This window comes from Haliotis rubra, unplaced genomic scaffold (assembly GCF_003918875.1).
Source record: "Haliotis rubra isolate DU_JTF1 unplaced genomic scaffold, ASM391887v1 Scf675, whole genome shotgun sequence".
Classification (NCBI taxonomy): Eukaryota; Metazoa; Mollusca; class Gastropoda; order Lepetellida; family Haliotidae; genus Haliotis; species Haliotis rubra.
In genome coordinates, this window is record NW_025767385.1 from 439,625 (window position 1) to 462,513 (window position 22,889).

A 22,889-nucleotide genomic window follows, 5' to 3' on the forward strand; every position below is an offset into this window, starting at 1 on the left:
AAAACAGGCTATAGATCCCAACCATCTCAGGGTAGATCACCACGCTAGGGACCATAGGGATTTACAGTGCTTATGTTACCTGCACGGACCCTAGCTGGATTTACAACGTTTCCTTAGATATTGACGATTATGACAGATTTATCTAAAACTAAAACAAACACATATTCCAAGATTAAAAATATGGTAGAAATAAATACACTTTGAAAGTCGTGGAGTTAGTACCGTCTCAGGAGGACAATTATTTTCAGGAACTTCAACCTCCTTTGATGATACAGCTTGTAACACTAGGATCTATCTACAAAACATATCGATCAAGCTGGAGCTGTTATCTTGTAATCGAGAAGATATAGTTCCAGATCCAATGGCAGAGTAAGTTTAAATCTACCACTATCTTTATTACGCCATAGAAATACAGTTCATAATATTGTATGACTTGAGTTATTTGGTCGTAATGTGTTCATAAATACTTAAACATGCAGTTTCTATATTCTTTGATTTAGAGAAGACTTATGACAGTGCTATTACCCGCTGCCTCCCGCTGCTCTTTTTCCATTGCCTTTAATTTAAATCCAGGCTTCTTGTTGCCCATTATCATCACCAATCAGCGCTAATTAGCTGTGAAGTGTGGCTTCCATTTGTCCTTTGCCAATCACCTATCTGCGACAGTGAACTGTTGTCTTTACCTGTTAAGCCCCAAGCTTAGTTGTTGTTATTGCTTTGGTTGTTCTCACATGTACATAGATATATAATTATACTCTCTGCCTCATATCATTCATTCAACTGATGAGGGAGTAAGTATATACTTTGAATCGTTGTATTCCTCATGATAATGTCATAAGTTTACGTCCATAAAATTCCCTTCCTTTCGTGTATCACTTCCAAATGTCATTCAAAGACCTAACAACCTGCTAGCTTTAACGTAATGTCTGTGATACTTTAGTAGTTTGACTGTCCAAAGACAACAGGTTGTAATTTTACTGCTCTTTAATATATATTAATATCTCGTTATGAAATAGACGTAAAACGTTTAAGGACGTTTCACACGCCCATTTGGTTGTCACCGCGTCGTAAAATCATCTGTACGCCAGGTCCCTGTGCCTTTTGAAAGAAATTGCCACCAAAATGTAACTCTCTCTCAGGTGGGATATGAAGCGTAACGTATTATCGTCAAAGGGATTCCAATACTCGATGTTTGACATGATATTTGCTTAATTTCTATATGTGCATTACCTAACAAATGTCATTGATCATTGATCGAGTTGATAAAGCGGTGATCCTGGTTTTATATATCTTATTTTGTTATCAAAAGGTGAAGCAGAGGTGTGCAGAAGCCAAACCGTCCCACCTTTTCAGGCGTACTAAACAATACAATGATTCAGGTGAATGTGGGTGTTGGGTTTTGGTGTCTGCAGTCCGTTTGTCATCAAATGAAAACGTTGAATGCATATCGTGTAATAGCCGTAGAGGGGAAGGCCGTATAAGAGGGGCCATGATGTCTCATGATACATTTAGTCATACTTTGATGTGCTAATGTCATTGCCCTCGTCGTCTGAATGCTTGTGTCATTGCTGATGGTCACAAGTATAGGTGGGGCTGTTGATAGCTGAAGTCCATCACGTGACACCACCCTGACTCTCGTTGACCTTTTTGGTCACGCAACTTTGCCATGGCTCTAAGTTACCCGACCAAGGGATTATTTACCACCTGTCAATATCCGCGATTTAAGTTCTTTCGATATCGTTGACGATACCCCTTGGATTTATATCGCAGTGGTAACAGGGAAGTCCTTTGATATAATTACCAATCCTAAGGTTTGTTAAATGTGATGATTTCATATAGATGTGGTATTGTTGTCCAGGAATGAAACATCATACACCTGCAAAGTTTGTCATGGTGCTTTGCCCATGATACTTAGGGACCTGACAGGCAAAGGAAGGACGAAGGTATAGTTCACCCTCTCCAGAAGAATCATGCCTTTTATTTATGTGTGATAATCGCCTGTTGTCCTTTTCCTTGGGGTCACAAAAACGAGGTCACAGCATCGGAGAAAACCCCGCCTTGCACATCCAGCATGACAGGTGTTTCACCATTTCCTAATGGTATCTTTCTCCCACACAGATTGCAGTCCCAACTGGGTACTCACTGACTGTTTGCTGAGTGAGTAGCAGTGACCCATGTCTCGTCCAGGAAAACAGGCTCGTATCCTGTTTCACGTTTCTGCTTGATGGTTCAAAGATAATGATTTTGGAGACCCATGAGCGTTGTCAGTGCGTTCACATTACATATCCCTATATTCCCTTCATATTTTGTGAGTTTGCCATAGCTTAAATTTTTAAACACTTAAATAACGTTCCGTTGCAAGTTGTTCCTTCAGGAGCCTCAATCAATGTACTTGGTGTTAAATGCAGTTTAACAACTGGTGTCTGACTTAATTTGCTGAAGACTGTCTGATTTTTCAACACAATATGGTTTTGATATGCCCCCGCCTGCTCGGCCTGACAGCTTGTGAAGCAACTAAACTTTCTAGCATAGCAAAGTGTGCAATGGTGGCTGCAATCTGTATTGTACCGGGGGGGTCAACCTGTGTTGTTCGGAAGCCAACCATGGCCTTCTTCAATTTCCCCATGTTCTGCAAAGAATGTGCCATGGTCGCGTGTGACTTTCTGCACATCGCATTGTCCTGTTTGGCACATTCAGTTTTAAAATGGTATGACTATGTTGGCCGTGAGTTTATTATACAAATTGTCATACTATAATGACATACGTCTAAGACATACGTCGTCAGTATATGTATCACTTACTATAAGTATTAGAACTTCTACAGCCAAATGGGCTCTGAATAAGTCAGTTGCTAAAACGACACTTAGCCAATACAAAAAAGGGAATGATTAAGACCGAAAAGCACTTTAATGAGCAACGGTTGCGATTTAACATGCTTCAAATGTGTGGGAAAAATCATGGAATATTATGATAGACAGCACTAGGAATGGGCTTCATGTATTTCAACTGTTTTGTGGTTCGAACCGGACCAAACGAACACTTTAATCACATGAATCACCCATCGCTCACGAACCCTTGTGGGCAAACAAGCTTTATTTCTTTGTCTCTAACAATGTGTAAGTAACACGCATGTTTAAATTGGCCTCGTGCATTAACTACTAAATATATGTAATGCAATCATTGTACTTAATATTCAGTTGCTCATTAATAAAATTTATTACACACAGGACTTCCTTCTGAGACGTATGTATTCTTTATATTGTAATAAACAAATGTGGCGCCTGTACAGTCTTGTCGTAAGAGGCGACTAACGGGATCGCTGACTTGGTTGCCACATGTCATCGTATCCCAAATGGATAGGTCGATGCGCATGCTGTTGATAACTGGATTGTCTGGTCCAGATTCTATTACTTACAGACTGCCGCCATTTAGCTGGAATATCGCTGAGTACCGCGTAAAACTAAACTCACTCAATCACTACTTCTGTACTTTCGCTCTGAGAAAGTTGACTTTGCCAATTTTCTAAATTGTCAGGTATTATAAAGGCTTGTGATTTCTTTGTCCTTATCCCAGCCTGTATACACGCAGTTTTCTCGCGTACCAGGGAAGTTAGTGCAGTGTAGTGAGTTGATTTCTTGAGGGGGTGACTTTCAAAGCAGGCACACAGTAATACATTCGTTGTCCCATGAAACTATTTTCACCGCCGTTAAGATAAACGTTGCATTGTCTGTTTGCACAGGAAGTAAATTATCTCAACAGATCCTGTTCCTGTCGGGCAGTCACGTACACCGGAAATATCAGTCCCACATTCAGTCTTAAATCGCCTTAACTTGTATCATGAATCTCGACAGCTTTGACCTCGTGTAAATTATGTCTCTTGTCAGGTTATCGTGCGAGATACAAACGTTCAGGCATGTTATGCGTATAAATAGAAGGGGCAAAACCCTCTCCACATCCATGAAAAAAACTCTGCTAAACCATGCTCTTTACGTAAACTCTCATAGTGGCTTAAATGTCTTGTTTGAACATATCTACACCATGTGGTCGGGTATTCTTGTTGATACATAGCGACATGAAACATACTTATGCATTAATATTGGCGCTTAAATAAATACAAGCTGCGTCTTACCAGTGTCCCTTCCGAACATTTTGAGGCTGAGTTCAATCACATTTCAAGTCACAATAAACCACGATTGATTGCGCTACTTCACACTTGCTTTCATTCATATCTATGCTGCACACAAGTGCTACTAGTGTCGTAAACTCTTACTGTTGACTTTATCCCAACAGCTGAGGACAACGTCTGGGCCAACGTTATGTGTGGGAAGGAAGAACGTAGAGGGGACAAACGGATACATTCTAAAAAATGAATGAGTGTATTTTTTCATTGCCTATTTTTATGTATAAAGAACCAACCACTTTAAGCCGGGAATAAACGACCAGACATGGTGATAACACGTTTTTATTAAACGACTAAATATCTTTAACATATGTTATATTTGGGATTACATTTTCATAGTAGCGTACAAATTCTAGTACTTTTGTTGGGTTGAGTCCCATCCGACATTTGAACCCACACCCTCAGAGTCAGGCACCTAATCGCCAGCACACAAAGTCAGCCTACGCCACAGTCCACAGTGGAAGTCGCGGTAGACTTAATCTAATTAAATTTAATTATTCAAAGATATGTCTGTCGTTATAATGCTACTGCATTTAATTAGTAACAGATATTAATATTCAATTTCCCATATAAGTGAGGAAATGTGTCTAACGCCACAATGTTGTCAAATGTGATGACATTTAATATACAAATAGACGATATGTAGGTTATATGAGAGGGTGTGATACATACACACTCACACACATATACACACACATGATACACTTTCTAACATATACAAACACACCAATAATCGAGTATCAATGAACCTTCAACACTCTTAATAGCAGCGGTGAAAATGTTACCAGTATGTACTGCTACTCCTGATACAGTCGGAATGTCTCCCGTTTAAACAAACACTATAAAGACATTGTACTTGAGTATGTATTAAAACCTTCTGCGGGTCTTTATCTGTTCTCTGGGGTTGGTTGGCGGAGCGGGGGTGCCTCTCACATGACTGTAAACGTGACTTTGTGGCGATCAGACAAATATCAATGGACAACGGTACACAACAGGGTGAGTGAGTGAGTTATTATTTAGAGTCACGGTACACAGGAACAAGAATGTCAAATCCCACGTCTGATACAGTCAATGAGGAGTAGTGTCAGGGATGGTATTGCAGTTGGCGGAGATTATACCACATACTGACATTGGGCTCGGTTATTGATACCAATGCGATTTCTTGGGAATTGTATGCCAGGCTCTTCAATGGATAAGAAGAAACTCGTTTACGTCATACGATCATATCAGCCGTACAAAATAAGTCCTTTTTGTTCCATGTTTGCTTCTCTGAATGCAAAGATGGTTATCGATCTTATTACGTTTATTATTCCTTGAAGTCTGTTTATCCAGAGTATGCGTTAAACTGAAGATAAGTTCCCTTGCTCCTGTTAATGGAAAATTACACTATGAAAAATATGAGATGTTGCGATACGTTTTCCATGTGTGTATATGCGGTTATTGGACGTGGAACAGTTGATGCACTGCAGCAATGTATATTTGTTTCCGAATACAATGTGTAACGCTGAAACACTTGATGCCTAATACATCAGCTGACCAACCGGACGACTTTTACATTCAGACTTTTATACGTTCATGATTGTTTGTTTTTCTTGGTATGTTCATGCAATCTTGGGTTATTTCAATATAGTTGATCAACATTTACTGAATTTTCGTCATATCTGGATAAACCATATCTGTTTGCCATATGTGTTTTGGTCATAAATTGCACAGCAACATTCTTACAGTCAAACTGTTAGATTAAATCCGTAAATATTCAACTATCACGTGCCATCTAAAATCTTAAAATCTGTTAATTCTAACAAAAGCACATTGTCTCAGATTACAATAACTGACACCTTGGAATTCACGTACATGCATGTAGATTAAGGATTTACATGACATTCAATAATCGATACACGTTAACCCTAAATACAGAGTGAGTGAGTGAGTTCAGTTTTACGGCGCACTCAGCAATATTCCAACTATGTGGCGGCGTTCTGTAAATAATCGAGTCTGGACCAGACAATCCGATGATCAACAGCATGTGCATCGATCTGCGCAATTGGGAACCGATGACATGTGTCAACCAAGCCACCGAGCCTGACCACCCTATCCCGTTAGTCGCCTCTTGTTCATTCTAACTCGGACCTTCACGGGTCCTAAATACAGAACATAGTATATGTTAAAATAAAGGATACGAACGCAGAGTTGCCGTGAACTAAACCGTTTATTTCGACGGAACAACTAGCATCAGTCAGAAGCTCAACATGTCATGTAGGTAAAGAACACGAGGATTGAAGCCTGCTAATGCCTTTTATTTCAAGCACATCAAAGACCTGCCGTTAAACGATAATTTCTTAAGGAACATATTATTGCAAAAAGTTGAAAACACAGTGATACTGTGATTAATAATAATTGTGTCAGTCAGCAAAGTACTGACACTGGTAACCAATCTTGTCTGTGGTCATTCGGACGCTTCAATCCGTCATATACAACGCGTGTACATTTGCCACTGCATACTTGAAATATTATACAGAAAGTTTAATAAATAGGATCATAATAGTACAAACACGACGGATTTGTTTTGGGAAACATTCTCTTAGTCAGTAGAGTAGAAAGCCGGATGTGTCTAATATAGTATTATAGGGAGATAATTGTTTTCATTCTGTTATCACACAGGGTATTTAATACATATTACACGCGAATTAATTGTTTTTGGAAACAGTCTCTTTGACATTAGTCTTCATTCTGTTATCAAGAGGGGAATGTGATCACTACATGAACAGAGAAGCGATCATGGGCATCAGGAGCAGTTGTGCAAGGAATGTGACGCGGCTTCCTCCTGACTCTGCAAACAGAAGAGATATTGCAAGAATATTTGAGTGAGTGAGTTAGAATGCACCTTGGCAGTATTTGATCCATATGGTGACGAGAAAGGTTTCGTATACACAATAAATACAAGTTGCCAAATAACCAGTCATGGAAGGACTGTAAAATAACTACAGTATCACAGATGGTGTTTCAAACAAGCATGTAAATCCAAAACTATATGATTTACAAATTCTTTATTCGCAGAGTGTATGTAGGCCATCGGCCCATTATACAAATATTAATTTTTTGCAGCCATATATGATTGGCGGTGCTTTACAGCATAATAAATAAACATTGATACATTTCTGATGACAAAGGTATTGTTTGAGGTCATCAATATATTGAAATTTGACAAAGAAGGGTATGTGTAAAACTTGGCAGGAATATATATAGTGCGCAAGGAACTGTATGCAGTACACACTAAAAGGAAATGATACTCGTTTTCTATATATCCATTATCGTACATGTTACATAACCTGTGATGTCTGGGCTTATTTGTGTATCTACCTGTCTCGATATTTAATTGATGGGGACCACAGCGAAGCTGTGTGAGTGCAATGCGAAATTTATTAATGTTAATACCATACTAAGATATGGTTTCAAAGATAGATTACACTTGAAAAGAGAACTTCAAGTTTTAGAACTTGATGATAACGAGTTATGCCATTCTTGATGGGATATATGCTGAGCCCTGATAAACAATTCAGATCGGAAGGAATTTAAGCTACTAATATACTGTCTTTTCCATATATATCCAAACCCATCTTGCAAATTAATAACTTAAGTTTTGATACTCAATTTGTTTTACCATGGCTTGCATCTAACAATAATAAGTTATAGCACTTTCTGGGAAGAAAGATGATGGCATATTATAGAAAAACAGGCTTTAGGTCGCCAACAAACTGAAGGTAGATCACCATACAAGGCACCATGAAGGTAGATCACCATACAAGGGACCATGTCGACTTACAGTGCCTTTGTTACCTGAATGGACCCTTGTTGGATTTACACCATCCCTTCAGCCGCTTAGGATTCTAGAAAACAAGAATACTTGTCTAGACTACCCGTTGTCCGACTGAGCGGGTTAGGCGTCTGACGTTGTGTGCTGGCGATTAGATGCCTGACTCTGATGATCTGGGTTTGAGTCCCGGATAGGGCTCAACCCAACAAAAGTACTAGAATTTGTACTTTACTCAGAAAGTGTAATACCAGATATAGCATATGTTATAAAATTAATATTTGAGCATATTGCCAATTTATCCCACAAAACAATGTCCTACTTCACCGACCTGCTTACGCCACAAATATGTTCCCATTGTTGCTATACTATCCAAACTGCTTCCTTGGTTATCAGTCTCAAAAGAGACAAAGCCATTTGGTTCTCATGTGTGAATTCATCTTGCTATAATGAGATAACCTGTTTCTGACCAAACGACTTTCATCAGGTTTGTTATTGTTTTCCCGTATGTCCAAATGTTATGATCCTTCAGTGTAGATGAAGCATCCGTATTACAGACACACACACACACACACACACACACACACACACACACATATATATATATATATATATATATATATATACATATACATTTATACATACGTTCATCACAAAGGGTCCCAGTATAGCCAGTATTGCAGTCGCATTTCACGGTGGAGCCAGTTGTAATGCAGGTTCCGTGACTGCCACACTCACTGCCCCCACTTGTACATGACGCTGAAAAGACACAGATATTTTGACAGGACGGTGACTAGGTTCTGATCGTATTTTTATACATCTATAGCTGTATCAGTATGAAAGACTTACTTAACTACTGCATTAACTATATATCCCGCAGATATATTCGCACAGAACATTTCGCATTATCCTACAGATGTTTTTTCCGTTTTGTTTTTTAATGTGAAATGCTTACTACAGTATTGGTACCATCAATGATATAAGCGCTAACTACAGATAACTGTGGTACATTTTACTGAACATATCTGTTGTGGCATTGACATTTTAAATGTGATAAATATTTACCAAAATAAATTCCGAAATTAAATCTGCATTTGATTTTGGCAAGGGTTTAATTATATCATTTGTGTTTTGCTACATACATAAGAAGACGAAAATGTACATACGCAGAAAAACAAAACATGTAATTGTAAAGTTAAACATAGAGTGGTAAACATTTCACGTTGACATAGTAACATGATATGACATCAATCGTCCAGTCAATGTTTTACCATAACAAGTATATTGACAAATCTCATATCTGGTAACAAGATATAATAATGCGCCCTAAGTGAAGGGTAGAGTTACAACTCAATATACAATACCAGTATTGGATGTGAGCAACATTTGCACAATAACAGGCAACGCTGCGGCTCGATGACTACAGCAGCTGATTTTTAGACAACCTGGGAGCTATTGTTCCAAATGTCAACCACTGATTGATACAGCTGAACAAATGTTGTCTACTAGCACTGCATCGTAAGACAACTAAATTTCATCCCAGACAGGTGCAATGGGGGAAATCGGGTTGTTAGCGTACAAGTGGGTATTATCCTGATACGACGTCACATGTTATTGCAAACTGTGAGCAGTTTTGGATTGCATGTTTTCCCTTCGACACTTGTCTGTCAAGAAAGTGAACTTATGTCAGTAACAGTGCAGCCCTATGATGTAGTGCAGTGACAGAGATTAATTCGATTGGCGCCGGGTTACTGACTAACGTGGTATTTGGTATTTTAAGGTATATGTTGGGATCCTGTTTGTAGTGAAAGAGAATATCAGAAAAGAGAAAGAACTATAGTGAGTGAGTGAGTGAGTTAATATTTAACGTGACGTTGGCAATGTTTCAGCCATATCGTGACGAGAACACTTATGATGTTGATAAAAAATATATGTATATGATAAAACCTGTCGTCAAAGGACAGTAAGGCACCTAGATTATGACAGTTAAATTAAAACTAGCATGTTAAGTTAAAACTAATAGCATTTTTGGACAATACAATATAAATGGCTATAGATGGCGAACAACTGAAGGCAGAACACCACACTCGGCACAATGGGAATTTTACATTACTATCTGCATGGACCCTAGCGGGATAGAAAGAACTGTAATATATATTGATTATGAACATCAATATGATCACAATAAGATTATTTCTTCCGAAAGTGTACAATAACAAAGGAAATTTTAGTCATACTTTATGTTTATATGTGACGCCATAAAACTATTTTAAAATGGAGAAAAATATTAGAAGTGAGATTATACTACTGATGATGTGATAACTATAACGGCAAAATCCGTACGCTGGATCGTCTCATGAACGCCGCTGCGTCGTACTTAATTTACTTCCAGCATAATGAACCGATGGGCTTAACGTCAAACCTAACGGATACAATAGTTACATAGCGCAGATGATCGAGTTCCTGAAACAAGTTTTACACGTCATACCAGTTCCACATGTGTTGCCCGTATATCCGTCTGTGCAGGTGCAGGCAGCGGGTGTAGCGGTGGTGTCACAGGTACCGTGGGTGCCACATTCACTTCCGCCCGAGGTGCAGGCAGCTGTAGCTGTAGGTGCTGTAAAGGCAACAGTTTCATATATCCTGTGTACATGTGGAAAGTAGACAGATTGGTTTGTTCTTGAACTCAGCATTCAGCTATATTCAAGCAATATGGCAGGACAAACTAGTAAATATTTTGTATAGATACATGAATAAACATTTATAGTCTCATTGAACCATATCTTAACGGAGTTGTTTTATCCATCAGCCATTAACACTTGGAAAACCCCACACTGTCATGAAGAGCGCCAGCGAAGATATGCTGCGATGTGTATCACCTGACATCCTGGGTTCCACGCCTTTGACAATTTGAGAGACGGTAATAATACGTTCTGTATGAAAACAATTTCTATATGAATCCACACTGTGTGAATATTTTTATGAACCAAGGGATAATGATATCGTTAGTATTGTGCCGTCCTGTGTAGCTCCATTTATAATAGAAACTGAATAGGATTCCACACAACAAAAACAACAAAAACATTATATCATGCAGATATACCATACGTCGAAATATGAAGTCGAGTTACTAATACACACGCTATAACGTCTGACATCGGACATATTCGATGATACACGTGTGACATTTTGATTCACGAAGTTGCATAAAAAGATAAATAATATCATCAATATATATCTCCAAATCTGTTCGAAGATATTATAGTTTGAGACACAAATGTTTGCAATATGAACAAGTGTTACATTGCACAGATGATCCATTTTACAAAACATGCTTTACACGCCATACCGGTATCACATAAAGCACCCGTATATCCGCCAGTGCAGGTACAGACAGCGGGTGTAGCGCTGACGTCACAGGTACCGTGGGAACCACATTCACCTCCGCTTGCGGTGCAGGCAGCAGGTGCTGTAAATGGCAACAGTTTCATATCTCCTATACACATGTGAAACGTACAAGACAGACGGACGGACTCAGTATTAGTTTGATTTGTTCTATAACTCCGCTGTCAACTATATTCCAACTATATGGCGACACGAATCAATAAATCGTTCGTATAGCTACATGCAAAAAACCCATTAAATATGTCCTTAAAAAGGAACATATCCTGACAGTGTTATTTTTACCCATCAGCCATTACCATTGTTGAAACCACACACTGTCATGAAGAGCGCAAACGAAGAAAAATAGGTTTGAGTCGAGTTTCTGACACAAATATTGTAATGTGTATAAACCTATATCATCTGTCCTACACTTTTTACAGTGTGACTGAAGCTACATTATACGTTCTGTTCAGCGATAAAGGGGAAAACCGTTAGCTTGACCATGTTATCAAAGGCATAGGGTTTCACATAACATCTTCTTCCAGCATATATCCAGGATATATCTTCCAGGATTTATGTCAAACATGAGAATAACAAGTGTTACATAGCACAGATGATCCAGTTCCTAAAACATTTTTTACACGCCATACCAGTTGTACATAAAGCACCCGTATATCCGCCTGTGCAGGAGCAGACAGCGGGGGTAGCGCTGACGTCACAAGAACCGTGGGAGCCACATTCACCTCCGCTTGCGGTGCAGGCAGGTGGTGCTGTAAATGGCAACAGTTTCATTTCACGTTCATGAAACGTACACGACAGACGGACGGACATAGTATTGGTTTGTTTTTTTCTTTAACGCCGCACGCAGCAAATTTCCAGCTATCTGGCAGGACAAAATAATAAATGGTTTGAAAAGCTACATTCAATAAACATTAGTAGTGTCCTTAAAAATACCCATATCCTGACAGTGTTGTTTTCCCCATCAGCCATTACCATTGTGAAAACCTCACACTGTCATGAAGAGCGCAAGCGAAGATAAAATAAGTTCGAGTCGAGTATCTGACCCACATGTTGTAATGTGTATAAACTAACATCCCCTGTTCTATACCTTTGGCAGTTTACATAATACTGTCTGTGTAGTGCTAACGGCAAAAGCCTTACGCGAGATCATCTTATGAGAGGTAAAGGGCCTTACATTACCTCTGCTGCCAGCATTATGAACCAGCAGGATTTACTTCAAACCTAACAGTAACAAGCGTTTCTGTTTGAAAACAATAATATGTAAATTTCCATTGTGTGAATAATATCCAAGTCGTTGGATTATAATATTGCCGGTTTTGTGACGTTCTGTGTGACTATATTTATAACACAAACTGAGATTTCACACAAGAAAAACATTAGGCACCCTTGAAGAGCAACCTCCTGGTGTTGGGTGCTGGGTGACGCTAATAGCTCTTCGAAGCCCTAACAACCCATCCCCTCCCGAGGTTCCTCCAGAAAACACTTTTGATGTGGAGGTTACTTTGTCCTTACAGAACAGGCGGAGGAATAATTCCTTCTCACATTCACATGAACGATCCCTTGAGGCTCCATGACTCAATTGGCCAATATAATTCAGTGGAATTGCAGACGATTGAAAAATACCTCCAATGTAAGATCTCATAGAAGATCTTCAACCGTCAGCATTATGTCTCCAGGAGACATACCTTAAAAATACAGACACCTTTAACTTAAGACGGTATAGTTATTATCATTCCTTTTACCCTCCTGGGGAAAAAAACAACTGCAGGCGCTTCTATTTTGGTACATCAGAGCGTCATACACAGCCCTGCCATTCTAAATACAGATCTTCAAACCGTTGCTGTTCGTCTGACTCTGCCCAATGCGCTGACATTGTACAGCTTGTATATCCCTCCTGCTCCTAATATTCAACAATCGGATCTTCAAAGTCTGTATGATCAACTTCCGAAGCCATGTCTCATCATGGGCGATCTTAACGGACACGACCAGCTTTGGGGAAGTGTCCGTACTAATAATAAAGGTAAAATCCTTGAGGAATTCATTTCCGATAATAACCTGTGTATATTTAACAATGATTCACACACCTATTTACATCCAGCTACGGGAACATGTTCTTCTCGAGATCTGTCACTCACCAATTCTTCCTTATATATAATGAATTTGAATGGATGGCCCATGATGACCTATGTGGGAGTGATCATTTCCCCACCATTCTCAAAACAATCAACCCTGGTGATGATCCACCTTTATCATGACGGAACTTCGCCAGGGCTGACTGGTCATTTTATAAGACACTGTGTAGAGATCACTTAAAACATTTTGCGAACAGCGAAGATCCTATACAGTTATGTTGAGATATGCTGAACAACACTGCTGACCAAACTATACCAAAGTCCTATGCAATCCCACACATTCGTAAACCATGGTTTAATAATAAATGTAAACAGAAAGAGTAGGAAGAAGGCGGAAGAGTATTTTTGCCGACATCGTACCATGAATAATCTAAATAAAGTTAAAATGTTAAATGCCAAGGCTCGAATATATGCTTTTAGCAGAATAAGCGTCAGTGTTGGAGAAACTATGTTTCCAAAATAAATTCTCGCACACCTATTTCGAAGGTGTGGAATATCACACAAAGGATTAAAGGCAAAGGCTCAAAATCTACTGTTCACCATCTCAAAGACGGTGGCAATTTATTAACTGATAAAGCTGACATTGCGAATAAACTTGGTGAAACTCTCGCAAAATATTCATCAAATTATGTCCCTGAGTTTCTATCAGAAACAACAGAAGAAAAGAATAAATTTTAGATCGGATAGTGGCGAAGGTTACAACGAATTAATTTCGTTACGTTAGCTCCATACTGCCCTTGAGCAAGCTCATGATAAGGCAACAGGGGCTGATAATATACGCTATCAGCTCTTGAAGCATTTGCCTGAATCATGTTTAAAAGTCATTTTAGAAATTTTTTGATTAAATATGTACTTCGGGGAATTTCCCAACTTCGTGGCATAATGCCATTGTTGTCCCTATTCCAAAGCCTGGCCGGGATCATACTGATCCTTCTAATTACAGACCTAAGGCAGCTCTCAACAAATCAGTGACACTACTTCTGATACCCTACAGTGATTATAAACCTGTAATTAAATCTTATATCCAGGATCTAATGCAAAAGAAGTGGGGTACCCAGGTAGATGTCAATAAATTATATGCCGATGTGACTTTAAATAATAACTCACTCAATTGAAACCAATAACCTTATAACAAATATTCCATGTCGTTTCAGAAATTTTTTTTTCTACCATTCAACATTTGGTACGTTTACAATCCTTTGCTAAAATGCTATAATAAATAAACAACATGCATTATCGATATTCTTTGCTCGCAAGAAAGCATACGATACCACCTGGAAGCATGGCATTTTAAGGGATTTACATAGTTTTGGTATCAACGGCGAGGCTGATGAACCATCTCTTACACAACGCCTTATGGAATTATCTTTACACTATATTACAAAACTCTATTCTAACGATTCTAACCCTGCATTTATCTTTATGAGGAATTGTACAACATAACGTCTTCTCTTGTTCCGCTTCTTGGGGTAATAATTAAACCATTCATTTCTGCTGCCGGCATTGAGCTGGAAAATATATACTCTACAAAAAAGAAACTTGACATGCCGTTTTGGAGTTTACTTACTGAGTGCATATAATTGAATCAAACATAACATCATTGCTCAGTTACAGTAAAATCATCACTTTACAAATTTCCGAAACATGATTATCCAGAAAGGTAAAACCACAGAGGGCTATTAAAGCCACTTGGTCAGAGGAAAATGTCAGTATCTGCTGTGACCACCATGAGCATCGATAACAAGCTTGGCAGCGGTGACCAATAGAAGAAAGGAGATGCCGAATGCTGTCGTGATGAATGTTTTTAAACTCTTGCTGAAGTGCTGTGTGCATTTCTTGTAGTGTCTTAGGTGCCGGATTACGCTGGCGCAGGCGTCGATCAAGAGTATCAAGATGTTCAATGGGGGACAATGATTGAGTGAGTGAGTTAAAACTTATCGTCACATCGGCAATATTGCAGCCATATCGTGACGAAAGCAGTATATATCAATATACAAATCAATAAATGTATAACGTAAAAACCTGTCATCGAAGGACAGTAAAACCACTAGCATATCACAGCTCTTAATTTAAAACTACGCTATCATAAAATATATCACGAGAAACAACAGTACAATATAAGCTATAGATCACCAGCAACTGAATGTTGATCACCATACTAAAGACCATGGGGACTTACAGTACCGTTGCTACCTGCATGGACCCTAGTTGGATTTACATCTTCTCCTCAGCCCCTGGCGATTGTAGTCAAATTTAGCCATAATTAAAATCACAAACATTCTACGCTTAAAATCCTGGTAAGTTTTAAGTATACTTTGAAATTTTCGGGACTTACGTACCCTCTCAGGAGGACAATAACTTAACAATACTTTAACACCCCTTGAGGGTACAGCCACTAACAATCGAAGTTGATAATCTAAACTACCAATTATAAAATCTTATCTATTTACTAAACATATATCAAAGTTCATTTAACAAATCTCTTTTAAAAACTCAATATTTAAATGATAATTAACTTTGTTAAAAAGATCTTTTACCGTGTTTACATTGAAATATTTATCCTTTGTGAGGGAAAAATCATCACAGTCAAGCAGGACATGCTTGACCGTGATTCATTCATCACAAGGGATACAAAACGGAGGATCCTCACCTTTTACTGGATACTATCCCCAAGAAGTAGGGGATATTCCATTTCACATGCTTTGTTCTAGTAAATATAAATGATTATCAAGGAAAGTATTATTTATCCTTTGAGAGTAATCATTTCATGTAAAAATATCGCCCAAAGACAGCACTGACATGCCCATAATATGCACGTGATACCTGTGATGATCATGGAGGTTAAACCTGACATTTGCACGATGTTGGATGTGAAGTTTCTCGCCATTATCAGAGGAAAATGGAATGTGCAAACATCAAATTGGTTGTTTTAGAACTCTGTTAACAACTTTGAGATATGCGCAGACTTTCTCGAGCTGAAAGATTACGTGCCCTTGGCATGCTACAGGTCGGCACAACACAGGCTGACAGAACGGACTTACATGTGTTGCTGGTCGTCTTACAGGTCAGTGCTACCGTGACAACACCCTGGCAGCCCACGTTGTGCCATTTGCTGGACGCCATGGCCGCCATTTCATCTTCCAAGATGACAACGCCAGATGTCACAGGGCTAGGGTTGTCACTGAATACCTCCAACCGCTGATTATAAACAGATGACCATGGCCAGCCTTAAGTCCAGACTTTTCGCCCATCGAGCATGTCTGGGACATGTTTGGACAGCGCTCACGGCAACATCAATAACGGCCTAGTGTTCTCCAAGAACCTGCCGTTGCATTGCAAGAAGAGTGGAATAATCTGAATCAAAATGACTTGCGACGCCTCAAATGGTGTATGCCACGTCGGATCAGTGCCTGTTTGGCCAACAGAGGGGGATTTACCCATGATTGACTTGTTTTTTACCGTATGGTAAATTTGCAGATTGACCCTTGATGTAGTTTGACCCATACCACAGAATGTCCTGGCATGTTTCTTTGGCATTATCAAATTCCAATTCCCTTAAAGGTTCTTTATTATTTGTTCCGGTTCTCGTTTTCACACGTTGCCTGTGATCAGCCATCAAAGTCCGATATCCCCTTCTTTTTTGAATAGTATATATTCGTGCGTATATCGTGTGTGGCCAATGCGACATCGTCGCATAATGACCTCTTCAAATCTGGACTGACAACCGAAGTATATATAACCAATGTAAGGCTTTAGTGCATGTAATTTATTTATAAGAAGTGGTGTCACAGATTTGTGTAGTGCTGCCTTGGCAGCAAGAAATGCCAGCGTGGCTGGGTAACAAACAGAGAATGATGTCGTATTGGCCAGTAGCAAGCTCATTATATAATACAGCAACTTCTATTAAAAATGGATGTTTACAAGAAAGATTTTTAATAGCCTGGAGGCAAAAAGAGAGTCAGAAAAGATTATATATTGTTTATGTTTAGGATGTCTTTGAATATATACATCTGTGCATAAAATAAGCACCCCCCTGTATTTTTACCAATTAATTTTGTCTGAAATGAAATTCTTTCCAAAAATAACCTTTATAATTTGATTGACCAAGTATTTAACATTTCAAAAACGAAAACATCATTGAAATTACCATGTACTTTAATTAGGATAATTTCCTATGTTTAAAACAGGTGTTTTTCTGTCCTAAAACATGTTACCTTATTTTGAAAAGTGAAAGTAATAATTTATTGTTGTGTGGCCTATAAATTCGTTATTTGTTGTGAATGGATGAGAGTTTGTAAACTAAGATTGAGGAAAAGGTACAGTCAAACTAAAAAAAGGAAAATTTTAAAATGCAGTAAAAGTTGCTTTACAAACAAAACAAACAGATTTTAGCTGTAATTATCAGTATCCGGCAAGAAGTGTTCATTCATTACAATAAACTCAAAATCACAAAACAATTATTTCAAAATCTTATTAGTGTGGCCTTTGTTTCAGTTTTTGTCAATGAGCAATCTTAATTGTTGGAAAAAGGTCTGAATCTTCCTCATTTCGTTTTTTTCTGATTATGCAGAATTAAAGCTTACTTGATGTGTATATGTCATCTTGGTATAAAACAAAATTGTTATTTTTAGTCAAAATTTAATTTAATTGCGTAGTTTGAGCAGGAAAGGAATAGTTATTTGGGTAAAAATTCAGTCCTGTCACATTTTCATCAACATTTTCATCTTTCATAAAGAATAGAAAAGGTTATGGTATTTGTCAGTGGATAAAGCTTCTTTAACTACAGGTTGATTAAATTGATAGTTATACCCTTACTCTTCTGTAGCATCACATCTTATTTTCAAAATAGGGTAGTGCTTAATTAATGCATGGGTGTATATTTAAGAGCTGTTAATATGACGTTTGCTTCGGCTGTAAAAATCTGAGAATATCTGAGAATAACTGTATAGGATCGTCACTGTTCGCAAAAACAGCATGTTTTAAGTGATCAGTACATATAGTCTTGTATAATGACCAATCAGCCCTGGCGAAATTCCTTCTTGATAATGGTGGATCATCACCAGGGTCGACTGTTTTCAAAATGGTGGGGAAGTCATCACTCCCACATAGGTCATCATGGACCAAGCATTCAAATTCATTATGTAAGTTAGAATCGGCGAGTGACAGATCCAGGGAAGGGTATGTTCCCGCAGCTGGATGTAAATAAGTAGCTTAGTCGTTATTGAAAATACATAAATTATTATTGGAAATGAATTCTTCAAGGATTTTTCCTTTAGTATTAGTGTGGGCAATTCCCCAAAGCAGGTTGTGTCCATTCAGATCGCCCATGATGATACATGGCTTTGGAAGCTGATCATACAGATTTTGCAGATCCGACAGTCGGAGTGTGTTAGTGAGTGAGTTAAGATTTTAAGTTACATAGGCAATATTTCAGCCATATCGTGATTATAAACAAGTTGTGAATTCACCACAATCTAGCCGTAAATTAAAAGAACATATATGCTACGATTAAAAATAACAGTAGGTTTAAATCTACCTAGAATGTTTTGGGACGTACGTACCCTCTCAGGAGGATCCGACAGTCGGATATCAAACGATGGAGGGATATACAAGCTGCACAAAGTCAAAGCAATGTGCAGGGTCACACGAAGATTGGTATTAAGAGATACAGGGCTACGAATAATACCCTGGCGCACCAAAATGGTAGCACCTCGAGTTGATTTATCTCCCGGAGGAGAAAAGGAGTGATAATCAGTATACTGTCTCAGATTAAAGTTATCAGTATTTTTAAAAAAAATAAGTCTCTTGAAAACATAATGCTGACAGTTACAATCCTTCATCAACAATTGGATCTCGTTGAAATTATGTTTCAATCATCTGCAATTCCACTGTATTAAATTCGACAATTGGGTCATGGTGCCTCACTTGGCGATCGTTCTAGTGAATGTGAGGAGGAATTTTTCCTCTGTCTGTCTTGTGGAGATAGGGTAACCTCCATATCAAAAGGGTTGTCTAGAGGAACCTCTGATTGACAGAGAGTGTCAACAAGGACAGTGTCAAGTAGCACCGGATATCCAGGATGCCGACACCTGGGATACAGGGGTGGTATACTCCAGAGAAAACGACACAAATAGCTGCATTTATCAACCAATTTCATGCCCGACTGGTTCGGCCCAAGACATGAAATTAGAGACATACATCATTTGGAGGTCATTGACCAATGAGCCACCGTCTTCTGGCATAGGACTCTAGGCAAACATATATAAGATACTTGGAAATACAAACATGTCAAAACTGTACAAAAATTGACAATAATTGCATATGAATGTTGCCCATGCACAGGGCCATGGCGTGACCAGCCGATTGATAGAACTGGGCCAGGTCTACCACCCGTCTAGGTGAAGTAAGGGGTGAAGTGGGGTGTTGGGCAAAAAGAATACGGTTCCAGGCTCCCAGTGTCGTCAACATAGGGGCGCAACCCACGGCAAACTGGTTGGTGGACCAAATATACCCCCGGGTCCACACGGCGGGTTGAAGAGCTCTTAGCGTTACCAAGCACCAACCACGAGGAGGTGGCTCCTCACGTGTGCCCAATTAGCAATATTTTCAGGTGTTCGCAAAAAGGTGAGGCTATCAAGACCCATTGACGCTCGTCATAAACAAATGCAAATCTAGTTAACCTATTCGAAATATGCAAGCGTACGGTACATGTCGAAATAGTGAGTGAACGAGTATGGTTTTACGTTTCTTTTAGCAATATTCCAGCAATATCGCGGCGCGAAAACCAGAAATGCAAGTCGAAATAGGGAACTGCATCGGACAATATTTTTGGCACAGAAGCATAATATTCCTAAATGTCTTCAACATGTCTACATTACAATTTTCTGAACGCTTTACTTTGGTCTTGGATGCTTTAACCTTTTCGAGCAACTCCATATGACGCTTTCTGAAATGTTGATAAAAGAGCATGGGCGATTGTACCTCAAAAGTTATATACACCAAAGGCTGGAAACTGGCTATATGATTTTAAATCAACAATAACAAAATACCCATACATCTGACGTTTAAGTTAAACTCCTCGGCCAAATTATCTTGTTTTGATTTTGTCAACCTGGCTAGAATTTCTGTCTCATGCAGGAGGAAAGAGACCCGCAAGGTCTGGAGCAAAATTGGTGCGCAGGAGGGTCTCTATTTTGGTTTCTTAATGTTGTTACCCACACCATCTGGGTGAATATTATATCAGTTTCATTTGCATGTTTATAAGAAAACTTTAAATAAAATTACTTTCGTGTTTGAAATCCCACTCACTTTTGGTCAGATCAGAAGGCCTTGTAAACTGCTTGAGAATTTGTTTCACGAAATTATCCTATATTTCTGTTTCGGGAAGTAAATAAAATATACACAGCGAATGGGTACAATAGATACATGTTGTGCAATAAAAGAGAGCTTTTCATCAAAATGGAGTCACTAAGGTTCAAACTGCACAGTTACTGATTACACATATTTATTGTGCAAATATGTAAACTGTTATGCTGTTACCTGTTGCACAGAAATCTCCAGTGTATCCGCCTGTGCACGAACATGGTGCGGAAGTGTCAGGACAGGTACCTTGGCCGTTACAGTCGGTGGCGGTCGCACAGTTTGCTGCATTGACATCTCTGATCACAGCATGGATCATCATAGCTGAAATTACAAAACACACAATTATACACCTATAGTTTCAGTAAGTATACCGCTATAACTTACAGATAAAAACGGGAGTTTTCAAAGTCCATGTTTTCATGAATCTGACAATACACAAGGAAGAATGCTATATTCGAAGTACGTGTTGTATTAAATAATTTAAGAAGTGATATGGTTGACAACGATGCAAGAATCTGTGAATCGAAACGTGACATCACTTGAATTACGAACTTGTTCATCCATAAAGTTTGTCCGTATCTGAGTCATGTGAACTGTTCTAAAAGTTAATCAAGAGCCTAACATGCCATCAAATACTCTTTTGGATCTATCAAAGACTTTGAATTACCACGACGTTGAACGCTGTTTTCACTGTAAACATTTCACACATCACTTACCTGGAACATATTACTTAAAATAGAAATAAATGAATAAAGTTACCAGCGCATATGAACAAAACACCACGGTCCATGGTTGTAGTGCTAAAAGTAGTCACACAACCTGCAGTCACTGACGTAGTGGTCTGTGGTTGATAGCAAGGTCTTCCTTCGTTTTATACAAGGCTAGATAGCACTAGCTTTGTTTGTCATGTCACATGTCCTAGCAACAGATGCCCACAAACCGCCTTGCGTGCGTGTTACGTCCGACAGACTCTACACTGATTGGACACATTGATAATGGCTTTAGTTTGCTTTCTACGGCTTGAAAGATTTATCTCAACACAATTCACAATGGTATTCATCTTTAGGCACAGTTTTATATATGTTATAAATTATAACAATTCTTAACCATTACTATTTACGTGAATTATATTATGTGTGTGTATATGTGTGGTGTGTGTGTGTGTTTGTGTGAGAGAGAGAGAGGGGGGAGAGAGAGAGAGAGAGAGACGTATATGTAAGAAGAGATAACCTTATTCAGAAAACTGGAAGCGCATAACACTTCATTAGCTCCTACCATCCTTTCAGCAGGTAATTTAAGAATAAAATGAAAATATTTCCACACGTTTCTTTCTTAAAGCATGTTCGTGCTATTTTTTGTGTTGATACATCAGCTTTTAACAAAAACAGTCGAGCTTATTGCGATCTATATGTGATCAGTGAGGGGTTTAGTGATGTCAAAACCAAGATTTCCCCCGTCGCCTGGGTCTGTTGACAATGAGTAGAGAAGGGAAAATCGCTTGACATATGTTTCTATTAATTGACTTTCATGTGACACCAAATAAAACGTTATATGTATATAGCAGTTGTTGTTATACTTTGTCGTATGTGGCAGTAGGCAACAAACAAATAATATATTGCTTCTGACATTTTTTTGTAAGAGTGATGCGTGCCACCAAGCAGGACTTGCAATTTTCTTAAACCACCTATGTCTTTACTGCCCTATGGAATTCTCTTTGTCAGTAATCAGGTATATCTATGGTGTATATCGCAACCATCTGTCCCGATTTACGCTGAAATGACATCAACCCTCCCAGCATACAGAATTGAAATGAAGAATACTTATTTTGTCAAGCAAACCAAACGAATTACGAACATTTCTGCAATAGAAGCCATGAAGAACTGTGTGATAGTAAACCGATCTCATCGTATTGTTGTCTCCAGTGTATCTAGAGATGTATATCTTGGTCTCTTTAGCAATACCTGTCTAATACAAAGGCGAACACGTAAACACGGGATGG

At 38.7% G+C, this 22,889-nt stretch overlaps 1 protein-coding gene across 1 annotated transcript; it reads right to left on the reverse strand.

Moving 5' to 3' along the window:
• Window positions 1-6,620: 6,620 nt before the first annotated feature.
• Window positions 6,621-21,852, reverse strand: LOC124257826 (fibropellin-1-like). The gene is made up of 7 exons (XM_046691966.1): window positions 21,650-21,852; window positions 21,068-21,211; window positions 12,026-12,145; window positions 11,341-11,460; window positions 10,480-10,608; window positions 6,902-7,010; window positions 6,621-6,793 (listed from the first exon to the last, which is right to left on the reverse strand). Exons 1-6 carry the CDS (start codon window positions 21,678-21,680, stop codon window positions 6,937-6,939), a joined length of 618 nt encoding a protein of 205 aa, XP_046547922.1. The 5' UTR covers window positions 21,681-21,852; the 3' UTR covers window positions 6,621-6,793; window positions 6,902-6,936.
• Between the last annotated feature and the right edge of the window lie 1,037 nt (window positions 21,853-22,889).